Source organism: Magallana gigas, chromosome 4 (assembly GCF_963853765.1).
Source record: "Magallana gigas chromosome 4, xbMagGiga1.1, whole genome shotgun sequence".
In the NCBI taxonomy this organism is placed as follows: domain Eukaryota; kingdom Metazoa; phylum Mollusca; class Bivalvia; order Ostreida; family Ostreidae; genus Magallana; species Magallana gigas.
Window position 1 is genome coordinate 18,296,729 of NC_088856.1, and position 12,345 is coordinate 18,309,073.

The following is a 12,345-nucleotide window of genomic DNA, read 5'->3' on the forward strand; positions in this document are numbered from 1 at the left end:
CTTGTAAATGATAGGCGTCGGAACCGGGTAGGCTAAAGGGGGGCTTATCCCCACCTCCAACTTTTTATGCAAATCTAGACATAACCGTAACAATAATCCTTCCCTTTTTTTTTTATTTGTTTATTTTTTTTGCTTGACAAGATTTTTAATATGTCCAGCCCCCCCCTTTCAATTAGCTTCCGACACCACTGATTAGTATATGCTGACATAACATGCAAAACAATGTTATATTCTTTTGCCCATTCAACAAAAACATGAGATATGTGCCAATAAAAGGTTCATCAAGTCCACCAAGAACATTTTCTACAAATACTTGTACTTCAGGAAACTAACAGTTTGGACATACACTCTCTGTTACAACTTAATGTGTCGCACTATCTATTAAGTCCAACCTCATGAGCATCCCAGGAAACGCAAAGTAAGTCGGAATTGCAACCCCAGAGGCACTACCACATCCAAGTATAGTAATGGTAGAGGACTTTCATGTTGTAACAGTTTGTGGAGCGTCCATTACCCGGTACAACACGAGGAAGCACATTCATTTAAGGCGATTCCTTTCTCGTCAGCTTAAGAACTTAAAAAATCTTAATTCAACTTAAGGAAGTCTTTATTCTTAATTTAGGGCGATTCTTTTCTCGTCAACTTAAAAACTGCTATGTGATTTGCAAGATTAGTTGTCTTTTTAAAAGATAAGATAAAAGCTCAACAAAGTGTTTAATGTTTACTGGGTGCAATGACTCTCCAAAAGACTTAGCAAGTTGGCACTCCAAAACTCATGGCTAAACAACCCTTATTTCATTATGCCTTAATGGACCTGAAAAGGCCATCGAAATGCATTGAATCATATTTATTTGATCATAGATTTTTAACACATGAAATGTTTAATACATCATCAGAACTGTACATGTGATCTTGACAATCCATTTTTTGTAATTTTATGCAAAAAAATGCATTGAAGCAATCTTTCATCTTAACATCGCTTGGTTAAATTTCTGTCTATTAAAACACACTTTACTTTTACATGGTTTTGGTACATTTTCCTTTACAAATATTTTACATGAGCACGGAATAATCTCTGTCACTCATGATTGTGATTTTATACAACTTTGTAAACATAAAATTTCTTTCTATAATCCAGAATCAGAACTTTCTCCCCTGCAGGGTGAAGAACTACATTGTAAGACTGTTCGACCCCCGTTAAATCGATGTAACGTTCTCAACTCCTCGGTAGTTTATCTGCCTCAGTTTGTTGATTTTCACACAGACAGAAATATTGTCTTGTAAATCGAATGCCTCTCCACAGGGGTGAAACTGTAGGCAGATCCCGCTTATAGTCCTCTTCATTGTTTTGGTCTACCTTTTCTCTTTTTACACTATTTCTCATGAATGTTGATGTCTACTTCAAATACTTGATTTTCTTTACATTACCGTTGTAATATTCGCACACAAACAGATTGTCGTCATTGTCCACACATAAACCAAAGGGACTATTCAGACCACAGTTATCAATGTATCGGAGAAACTGTCCATTCTGATCCAGAATGTGGATACAATGGTTGTAATAATCTGCTGTCAGGATACGACTCTGATTGTCTGTTGTGATGCCATAGGGTTTAAATGATTTGTTCTTTGTTACTGACGGATAACCAGTGTACCTCCATCTGAGTTCCCCGTGCTGACTTACCACAACTACTGCAAGAGCAACACTGTCGGCGACACAGATGTCATGGTTTCTGTTCTCAGTGATGTATTTTATATAACTATTCCCTGAGTAAAGAGGTTTACCTTTATCATCATATTGAATTGTTTGTTTCTCAGTGGATCCCGAGTAACGGACAACCTTGGATTGAGTTTCATCGTCACTGAACACTGTAACCAGGAGATCACCAGTAGAGGTTACACACAACTGAATAGGTCTCCATCCCTGTAATATAATCAACTCTTCATTCTGTCCATTCTTTACTTTATTCACCGTTCCTCTCGTCCTATCAGAGTACAGTAGATCTCCATTACTGTCTACAGCTATGTCACTGGGGCGCTCCCCTGATTTTGTTTTGATTTTCCGGAGGACTGAACCTACAATGAAGCATTTGATATCATTTGTCATTCCATTCGTCCATATCCTGCCATCATTTAGACAGGTAACACTGCGTAGATCTTTATACCCAGTATGTATTGTACTAACAAGCTTCGGCTCAACCAGTAGTTCTCTGACTGAAATACTTGGTTGCTTTAGTGACGGAACATTTTTTACAGAAGCAGTAGCTAATGGGGTGATGTGACCAAACAACTTATAAAGCTTCTCGCGGTCTATTGGTTTTGAGATGAATGTTGGCAGTGATACTTGAACTTTCGATGGAATCTTGCTGAACTCTCTAATCTTAGAGCTGTATTCAGTGGTAGAAGACACTTCAGTAGATTTCTCTATTTTTTCTATGGCCAGTAGTGTTTGCTTTATAAGAGATTGTATCTGCTTGTTTTCATCTAAGTGTTTCATTAAAATATCTCTGTGTTTCACTTTTATCTCATTGACTTCCATTTTCATTTTGTTGATGATGACGTCTATTTTTCTGTGCCATTGCTCTCCTTCTTTGGTAATTGCCAATGTAAGTTTCTCATATCCTCCATCTAGGTTGGCAAGTTGATTTTCCAATTGGAGTGCAGTTTCTTCATAAGATGGGGAAATATAATTTTCTAACTCTTCCCTATCCTTTTTAATGATTTTTTTCTTTGATTTGTAAACTTCTGTAACTTCTACAAATTTGTGCCTCTCATGTTGTTCAGATGCTATGCAGGAAGAACAAACAAAAATGTTATTGCAATCTTCGCACTGAAATTTGCAATTTTTGTGTGAATGCGTTTCGCATTTTGGGTAAATAAGGGTTGACCTTCGTTCCTGGAAAGGGACAATTTTATGTTTGTAATATTCATCAGAGATGTGTTCTCCTATACATGGCTTACACAGTTTGACATGACAAAAGTCACAGTAGCTCTGTACTATGGCGGTCTCACATAAGTCACATCGGGGTATATCCTGGGCACTAGATTGAGGATCCATGATTTTTCTAAAAAGATTAATTAAAATACTCTTTTTGTATTACATGATATGATAGAATATGTGTATATTGAAGAAAATAAAACAGCATTTGCAAATATCTTGTTTTTTCTTTATACACAGTCAAACAGTAATGAATGGATATTTGTATGTGTCAAAAATTAAAATGTCATAAAATTTCTTTTATAATTTAAAACTATACTGCAGTACCTTAACTGAGAAACCTTCCTTACAGAATATTCTCTGTCACCTAATAAAATCAAGTTGATATAGGCTAAACTATAGTAGCGTACTAGTATGTATGATTAGTACATTATTTAGGCCTAAATTCAAAGTGAAAGTAGTTATATTCTTAATAAATAGTATAATGTATGATTAAAACACGTATGTTTACAGCATTAACTGTTAATCATGTACTAGTAATTTAAACATTTAAGGAATTAATACATTTGATATACAATAAAGTACCTTACTTTAACCTTTAACTGTCTGGTCTGTCTGCATGATGTGTGTGTGCTCAAAACATGGCTGATCCTCACCTGATCAGAAATAAATTATTGTTAGAGTTTCTTCCCTTTCATCGCTGTTAATATCTCTCATTCAGGTGTCACAACAGTATTAATTTCCGCTATATATTCTTACCAAAATTACTCACCTTTAGTCTCACCCAGGCACGTAGCATCGTTTTTGAAAGTGGGGCCAAACTCATCCAAAATATCTTGACAAGCAAAAAAAAAAAAAAGGACTTTCCCAAAATCTTCAAAATCCTAATCCGTGGGGGGGGGGGGGGGGGGGGGGGGGTATATTATAACTTTTCAATTTCAGTCCTCATTTCCTTATCTTTATACTAATTTTTTTTTACAGGCTCCCAAAAAAGTGGGGGGCCAACTCCATGATAATTCAATTTTTTATAATTATGTAAATTTTACAAAATTTAGTTGCTGCGAGAAAAAGTGTGGGGGGGGGGATGCCCCCCCCCCCCCTGATGCTACGTGCCTGTCACCTCAGGCACTCAAATCCAACTTCTCAGATGTTTCCCGTTCACATCATATAGTACTATTCTATCTAAACATTTAGGTACCATAAAATACATACCAGTCCAGCAAGGCATCAGAGTGTTTACATCAAAGTCACATAGGTGTTTTATTGCCAGATTATGGGCATGTTCACTCACTCCTGAAATAAAATTTAGAAAAAATATTTTTAGGGCACACTTTTTTCACTCCAGTTTTGAATGAAAATACATGTGTTTTTTTACACCTCAGAAAAAATCTGGGCACCTACTTCTCTCGTTAACCCCTGCAACCAAGGGAAAAACTCTGGAATCATTTGGGGTCCGCCATGTTTTCATCTAGTCACCCCTGCGAATGTTATTGTCATTTAAATTATAGACCACGTGGTTATATTTGAACCCTTTCAGTTTCGCAGTTAAAATCGTGCTTCGTGTTTGTAGTCTATTTTATAGAATCTTGGTACTCGTAGTCAAATATTACATCTAAACGTTTATTGATTTTAATAAACTTTATCTCCATTAACATGAGTTTTAGAATTAAATGTAACAATACAACAAATAGTTTTTATCTGCCGTTGCAACAATTTACATGCTTAGTAGAGATCCCCCTTAGGATTTATTTTCAATCCGCGCCTGACCTAGTTATAGCATCAATAGTGAAACAAACTATACTGTTCCTTGAAAATGAATCGATATACTAAGTTTTTATGCAAAAAAGACACCCATTATTTTTTTTAAAAAACCTGGTATTGCACACAACAAGCATCAAACACGGCTATGATTTGATTAAGCAACCCTATGTTTATATATTTTCAACCGCTCTACACGTAGTTTAACACGAACGATAACTCTGTTCTGAATATCATCGTTTAAAGACCGGGGTTGGGGTATAAATAGCAGCCAATGAGTAAAATGGAGGAAATTTCAATTTTCTTGCCACCTTTCACTTCAGAGAAGAAATTTCTGAATTTAAACATTTATCAACAAAAATTTTAAAATAATTTTTGTTCCATAACTCAAGTCAACTGAAAGGCTTTTTCAGATAATAAAAGATTAATTATAGATGCTTTATTTCTCTTGAAATTTTCATTTAAAGTTTTGAAGTGAACCAGAAATTCAAATTTCCTCAGATTTGATTGACAGTTGCTTATTGTTTACATTTCTACCGGAAATGCCTATTGCTATAGACGCACTCACAATAAATGGCGGACAGCTTGTCTTACCTCAAAACTGAATAACACAAAGTAATCCCTGTAATTGTTTTATTACTTCGTTATCACTTTGCTAATCATATACAAATAGAAAGAACACACATGTTTACAGCCTAGTGTCCGTCCTGCTGCTTTACTCTCCGTATCAAGTTCCTTATCAATGAATGTATGGGGCCTTCGTGGACGGATTAATTACAGTCGGACTTCGAGATTATAAAATGTTATCAATGATATACAGCACACTGATCGAAAACATTACCAATTATCATTAAAAATGTATGAGGGTTTTACTCCCAGCGATGTCCCATATATGGCACATTTTTTAGATTTGGAAGCCACCTTCTCACTGTCTCTAAAACACATGAAGGTAAAACATCCCTACGATGACAAACTACGCCACGCAGCCTCGGATTTTGGTGCATAATCTCAAGTTTTCGGCTTTTGTATCTTGGGTCTTGAAATACACCTCTGTGGAACAGCATAGTCCAGAAAAATTTATATTTTTCTTTTCTTAGAGAACTATTCCGTCTGCTTGGTGGTTCACATTCCGATTTCCACCACATCTGATGGTTTCTTTCATTGGTTATACAGGGTCTGCATAAGCAATGGGGACATTCCTCAATATTATTGTCCTGGGGAATGTGAAATGTCCGTTCAAAATTTCCCAGCACGTCACCATTCTCATCTGTCTCATCAGCATTGATCTGAATTCCTTCACCTGTTGCTTCTTCCAAATCCCAATTATTGAAGTTAAAAAACTGTATAATTGCTTCTCTTTGCTCTGAATTTACTCTCAGTGAAATTACACTTGTGTCTTCTTTTTCCGCCATTATTTTGTTTCTGAGTATTTTGGAGGGAATTTTATTAGGGCAGAGGTAAAACAAAAGGATATTTTAGTACTGGTATATTCTAAAATACTTCACATCAAATATTCACAGTCAAATAACCGCTAGATGGGGAAATAAAACATACATTTTAAATGATTTTCATGTTTTAACATAAATCAAAGTTGAATATGATATGAAAAACGATCAGTTCTTACGTATTTTGTGAATATTATCCGAACACACTTTAATTACTTCTTACTTCAGGAACTGAACAAAAAAAATTGCACTAGTTTTGTACTAATTAACCTTAAATTCACACGAAAATAGTACCGTTACATGTACATGATAATATGGGGCACCGTTTTAATATTTTTGAGGTATTTTCTGATATCAGAAAATGATTTTTTGATATCAAGAATTCGAATTTCTGATATCAGGAAATGATTTTTTGATATCAGAAATTCGAATTCTTGATATCAGAAAATACGATCCATTTTCTGATATCAAAAAATCGATTTTCTGATATCAAAAATCATTTTCTGATATCAGAAATTCGATTTTTTGATATCAGAAAATGATTTTTTGATATCAGAAATTGAAACTGATTTTTTGATATCAAGAATTCGAATTTCTGATATCAGAAATTCAAAGAAAATGGCGAATAAATTTCACCTATTTAATGAATACTCCCTTGACCCAAAATTAAATTGCCGAACTACAGAGCCAGATTTGCATTTAAATATTTGTTGTCTTTTATTTATTTTAATGCAAAATTTAATAAGTGTTCTTGATAATTCTGGTCTTATATATTGAAAGCGCTAACTGTACGCCTGTATAACTCTTTATATTATGCGAGGCCATCATTTTTCAATATTCACAGCAAATCGCAAAGAAAGCAGTGTTGATCATTGTATTTATGGCAAAACTTGCCAGAATGAAATCAGGTTTAAAATAAGGCATTCATTATTATTCTTAAGTGACATCTACATGTTTGAATCACAACTAAAGTTGCATTACAGGGAACATTCATTAAGTTGATAGTAATTTTATGTAAGTCTTATTTTCTGATATCAAAAAATAGATTTTCTGATATCAGAAAATGTAAATGATTTTTTGATATCAAAAAATGATTTTGTATGTGATATCAAGAATTCGATTTTTTGATATCAAAAAAATGATTTTCTGATATCAATTCAATTTTTTTTATATCAAAAAATCAACTCTAATTCTTGATATCAAAAAATCTATTTTGTGATATCAGAAAATCATTTTTTGATATCAAGAATTCGAAATTGTGATATCAAAAAATGATTTTTTGATATCACAATAGATTTTTTGACATCAAGAATTAATTTTTATATCAAGAATTATTTTTTGATATCAAAAATTCGAATTATTGATATCAAATATTTTATTTTTCGACATACATGTACATTCTTCAGGCAATTTTATGGAACGCCTGGACTGTCTTATCATAGCATATAACTTAATTCGTTATGTAGCGTGCTTTAATCATTATGTGGTGTCTTTGTATCATTATGTGGTGTGCTTTAATCGTAATGTGGTGTCCTTGTATCATTATGTAGCGTGCTTTTATCGTTATGTGGTATACTTCTTCGATTATGTGATGTGCATTCATTATTATGGCATGTGCATTTGGTAATATGTGATGTGCATTTGGCATAATGTGATGTGCATATGGAATTATGTGATGTGCATTCATCATTACATATGTGATGTGCATTTGGCATAATGTGATGTGCATTCATCATTACATATGTGATGTGCATTTGGCATTATGTGATGTGCATTCATCATTACATATGTGATGTGCAGTTATCATTATGGCATGCGCATTCATCATTGTGCTTTTCTTTGTATGTGATGCGATTCCGTCTCTACATAATGTGTTTTAAAACATTCCCCCTCCAACTTTTTCATGCAAAGTTAGATATAACCATAATATTAATCCTTTCCTCATTTTTTTTTTGCTTGTCAAGATTTTTGATATGTCCAGCCCCCCTTTCAATTAGCTTCCGACACCACTGATTAGTATATGCTGACATAACATGTAAACAATATTATGTTCTTTTGCCCATTCAACAAAAACATGAGATATGTGCCAAAAAAGATTCATCACGTCCACCAAGAACATGTTCTACAAATACTTGTAATTCAGGAAACTAACAGAGTTGGCCATAAACACTCTCTGTTACAACTTATTGTTTCGCACTATCTATTAAGTCCAACCTCATGAGCATCCCAGGAAACGCAAAGTAAGCCGGAATGGCAACCCCAGAGGCACTACCACATCCAAGTAGAATAATGGTAGAATACTTTCCTGTTGTTACATTTTGTGGAGCGTGTCCATTACCCGGTACCCAAGAGGAAGCACATCGATTTAGGGCGATTTTCCTTTCTCTTCAGCATAAGAAATTCTTTTAAAAATTCTTAATTCAACCTAAGAAATTCTTAAAAATTTTCTTAATTTAGGGCGATTCTTTTCTTGTCAACTTAAAAACTGCCATGTTATTTGCCAGATTAATTGCATTTTATAAGTTAAGATAAAAGCTCAACAAAGTGATGTTTAATGTTTACTGGGTTCAACGACTTAGCAAATTGGCACTCCAAAACTTGTGGCTAAACAACCCTTATAACTGTTTTAATAAGAGCTTGGACTTAAGGTGGTTCTTTCAAACAGCATTGTAGCGTAGGCCTGTCTATTCCATTGCTGGCCATTCAGCCATGGGTCTTTGAAATCAACACGATTTATCTGGCTTTTGAGCTAAGACCCTAAGACTACACAATCGGTGTTTATTTCGCTTGAAATTAGCATCATTTTAAACTTTTTTTGATGCAAGAAATAGTCCAAGGTCTTGTTAAAATGGTTCTATTTCATTATGCCTTAATGGACCTAAAAAGGCCATCAAAATGCATTGAATCATATTTATTTGAACAAAGATTTTTAACACATGAAATGTTTACTATATAAACAGAACTGTACATGTGATCTTGACAATTCATTTTTTGTAATTTTATGCAAAAAAAATGCATTGAAGCAATCTTTCATCTTAACATCACTTGCTTAAATTTCTGTCTATTAAAACACACTTTACTTTTACATGGTATTGGTAATTTCTCCTTTACAAATATTTTACACCAGCACAGAACAATCTCTGTCACTCATGATTGTGATTTTATACAACTTTATAAACACAAAATTTCTTGCTATAATCCAGAACCAGAATTTTCTCCCCTGCAGGATGAAGAACTACATTGTATGACTGTTCGATTCCTGGTAATTCGATGTAGCGGTCCCCAACTCCCCAGTTGTTTATCTGCCTCAGTTTGTTGATCTTCACACAGACAAAAATATTGTCCTCTAAATCAAATGCCACTCCACGGGGGGAAACTGCAGGCAGCTCCCTCTTATAAATCTCTTCATTGTTTTGGTCTACAACAACTACTTTCTTTCCTTCAATAAGAGCAAACTTGTCGCAATGAAATGACGCTGATATTAATGGTCGACATCCATCTGCATAGCTTTTCAAATTATGCTTGACTGAAAAATCAGGTGAACAAATCATTCTTGTTGAATCACTTCTCGAAAAAAGCACTGCTGCACCACGTGAAATTGCCTTCATGGGTGATGTGAGATGAATGGTTTCTATCTTCTTAAATGAAATACTTTTAGAGATATCAATGAGATAATGTTCCACATGGGTATTAAAAGAAACATACACTTTATTCGTACTCTCTCCGGAGTGACATAGTCCAAAAGGAATGGATGAGCACGGATAGGATCGAACACATCTTGCAATTGAGTTGGTCACATCATAAATCTCTAGAGATGGTGGGTATTCTATGGAGAGAAGGACTTTGGTATCCCCCACAAATAATCCATAACCAACCCGAGATGGTAGCTGAACTTCAGAGAGTTTTTCAAATCTAACTTTCATCCAGTCTTTTTTTGCCATAATTTCTCGTCTTAGCAATATATTATTCCTTTGCAATTCAGCAGCAAATTCTGACACTGTTTCAATGGTGGTTGAGGCTATTTCAAGTGCCTTGACATCTTGAAACTTTTGGTTTTCACTAACTTGACGAAGGAAATCCGTATCAGGTTGATTGTAATTGTGAACGAAATCCCAGATGTTCAAATTACACAAACGATTCACATGATCCAAGATCTGATGACGTACTTTGTGTCTAGTGATAAAGATCTGCTTTGTCGATCCATTTTCTATGACTCTCTGCAAAATGGTTTTCGCCTCTTGTACTGTTATGGCAAGTCGTTTCACCTCATCAGATGCAATTACAATATTTGCAATGGCATCTGAATGTTTCTGTTCAAACTGCTTCATCCATTGGTTATGAGCTTTATCTATTAGTGATTTTATTTCTTCAACTTTTGTATCAGTGCTTGAGAAAATTGCCTGTTTTTTATCTTGAAGGTGTGCAGCTATTTTCCCATATCTTTCCCGTATATGATCAAGTCTCTTTAAGAAATCTTTAAAACATGTTGGTGTTATTTGATTGCTGAATTCATCAAGATCAGATGCAACCTCTTCAATGGCCTCCACTTTTTCACAAGTTCTATGCTTGGTAGCAAAGCATATGCTGCAGCATAATTGATCATGATCTTGGCAGAAGACCTCTAGATACTTCCCCTTATGCACCAAACATGGTTCATCTACCTCAATGTCATTTGTCAAATCCAAATTATCCAAGAGACCTACAATTTTGTGTCCCTGGAGCATCGGGACAAAAGAGTGAAAGGACTTGCAATCATCACAAATCGTTTCTGCACAAGTTTTACACCAATGTTTTGCTTGGACAGTTTTGTCATCTCGCTGACAAAACATGCAATACTTGTTTTCACTTTGATCCGAGTCTATAGACATACTCAGAATCAGTTTATCTTCTGGTAAACTACAGGCCCATTCTTCACTGGAGGCGTCATCACTTGGAGCTTGGATGGACTTCCTACATACGGGACACTGAATAGTTTTAGGAGAATTATCACTGCTACACGCAGCCGTACTTGATATGTAGGTCTGAATACAGGATTTACAAAACGTATGATAACATGGCAAATACTTGGGGTTCCTTACCTCCTCCAGGCATATTGGACAACAGAATTTGTCACTGTCTTTTGGGAGATTTTCCAGCGAAAGTTCAGCCATGACAGGATAAATACTTGAAAGTTCTAGCCTAGCTGAGCTGAGGTTTTGCCGCCATTCAAAACGAATGCTCGATATGCCTCGGAATGAATTTGTATAGAATCTCGAAAAGATCAGAGATGTACCGAACGTCTACTTTCGTTTTATGAAAATATGGAGCGGGAAAAGTGCTATAAAGCGGGTATACGAACCGAATGCGTATCAAACACATTTTTACGAGTTGATGTACACATTTTTACGAGTTGATGTAGAATGTGTCACAGGGGCAGATGAACAGACGAGGAAGTCACGGATATTTTTTATTGACAAAGCCGTATCCGGGCAACTTTAATTTTCCGGATTGCTAAGTGACTGCTGGCGGCAAAAATGAATAAAACAATCACTATGAATGAAAATGTTTTTATATCTTGTTATTATTTACCGTGTATTAATTCATTTTGTTTATAAAGGTAAATTATAAATATTTCAACTAATTAACTTAGTATACTTCAATCATAAACTTAAATATCAATATTTACATATCGCTGACCCCTGACGTCATGGGGTTATCATTCATTCTGAGCAATGGCGAAGATGAGCTGCACAACTTCAATCATTATCCTTGTAAGTGTGAATTTTATATTTATAAACTATGAGATTGCAATTAAAATGACATAAATAAGTGAAAGAGGTAACAGTTAATGTTAATCGATCATTTTAAGTTTGGAAAGTTCTTATATTGCTTGTAATATATCACAATTGTAATGTAGACTGAACTCTGAAGCTTAAGTATGTAATCGCTATTAAAAGGAGAGATTCTTTTAAACGTATGTGGTAGAATATCATGAATGATGATGAACAAAATCATTATGGTATTGTTTGTTGGTATCTGTATTTATATCTTTTGATAAAAGCAAAACAAACAAATAAACAAGGTACTGTGCATATCGATATAAGTAAAGTGGGCGGGGCTCTTTGATTTCAGTAAAAAAGAAGGGGGGGGGGGGTTGTTTCCTGTTTATTGTAAGGCAAATTTCGTTTATATTAGAGATTCAGGTTAATGATTCCAATTAAGGGC

The 12,345-nt window shown here is 34.7% G+C and overlaps 2 protein-coding genes across 5 annotated transcripts; both read right to left on the reverse strand.

Moving 5' to 3' along the window:
• Window positions 1-743: 743 nt before the first annotated feature.
• On the reverse strand, window positions 744-4,422 carry LOC109617876 (Tripartite motif-containing protein 3). Of its 4 annotated transcripts, none has more exons than XM_034461561.2 (5): window positions 4,340-4,422; window positions 4,151-4,231; window positions 3,529-3,594; window positions 3,266-3,305; window positions 744-3,065 (listed from the first exon to the last, which is right to left on the reverse strand). In XM_034461561.2, the coding sequence occupies exon 5, from the start codon at window positions 3,056-3,058 to the stop codon at window positions 1,397-1,399; it is 1,662 nt and encodes a 553-aa protein (XP_034317452.2). In that variant the 5' UTR covers window positions 3,059-3,065; window positions 3,266-3,305; window positions 3,529-3,594; window positions 4,151-4,231; window positions 4,340-4,422; the 3' UTR covers window positions 744-1,396. The 4 variants fall into 4 exon arrangements, with proteins under 4 accessions (XP_034317452.2, XP_034317453.2, XP_011428810.4 ...); XM_034461562.2 differs by having other exon boundaries at window positions 3,524-3,594; XM_011430508.4 differs by lacking the exon at window positions 3,266-3,305.
• Window positions 4,423-8,692: 4,270 nt separating this feature from the next.
• On the reverse strand, window positions 8,693-11,382 carry LOC117686521 (uncharacterized). The gene has a single exon (XM_034461570.2). The coding sequence runs from the start codon at window positions 11,289-11,291 to the stop codon at window positions 9,303-9,305; it is 1,989 nt and encodes a 662-aa protein (XP_034317461.2). The 5' UTR covers window positions 11,292-11,382; the 3' UTR covers window positions 8,693-9,302.
• Window positions 11,383-12,345: the final 963 nt, after the last annotated feature.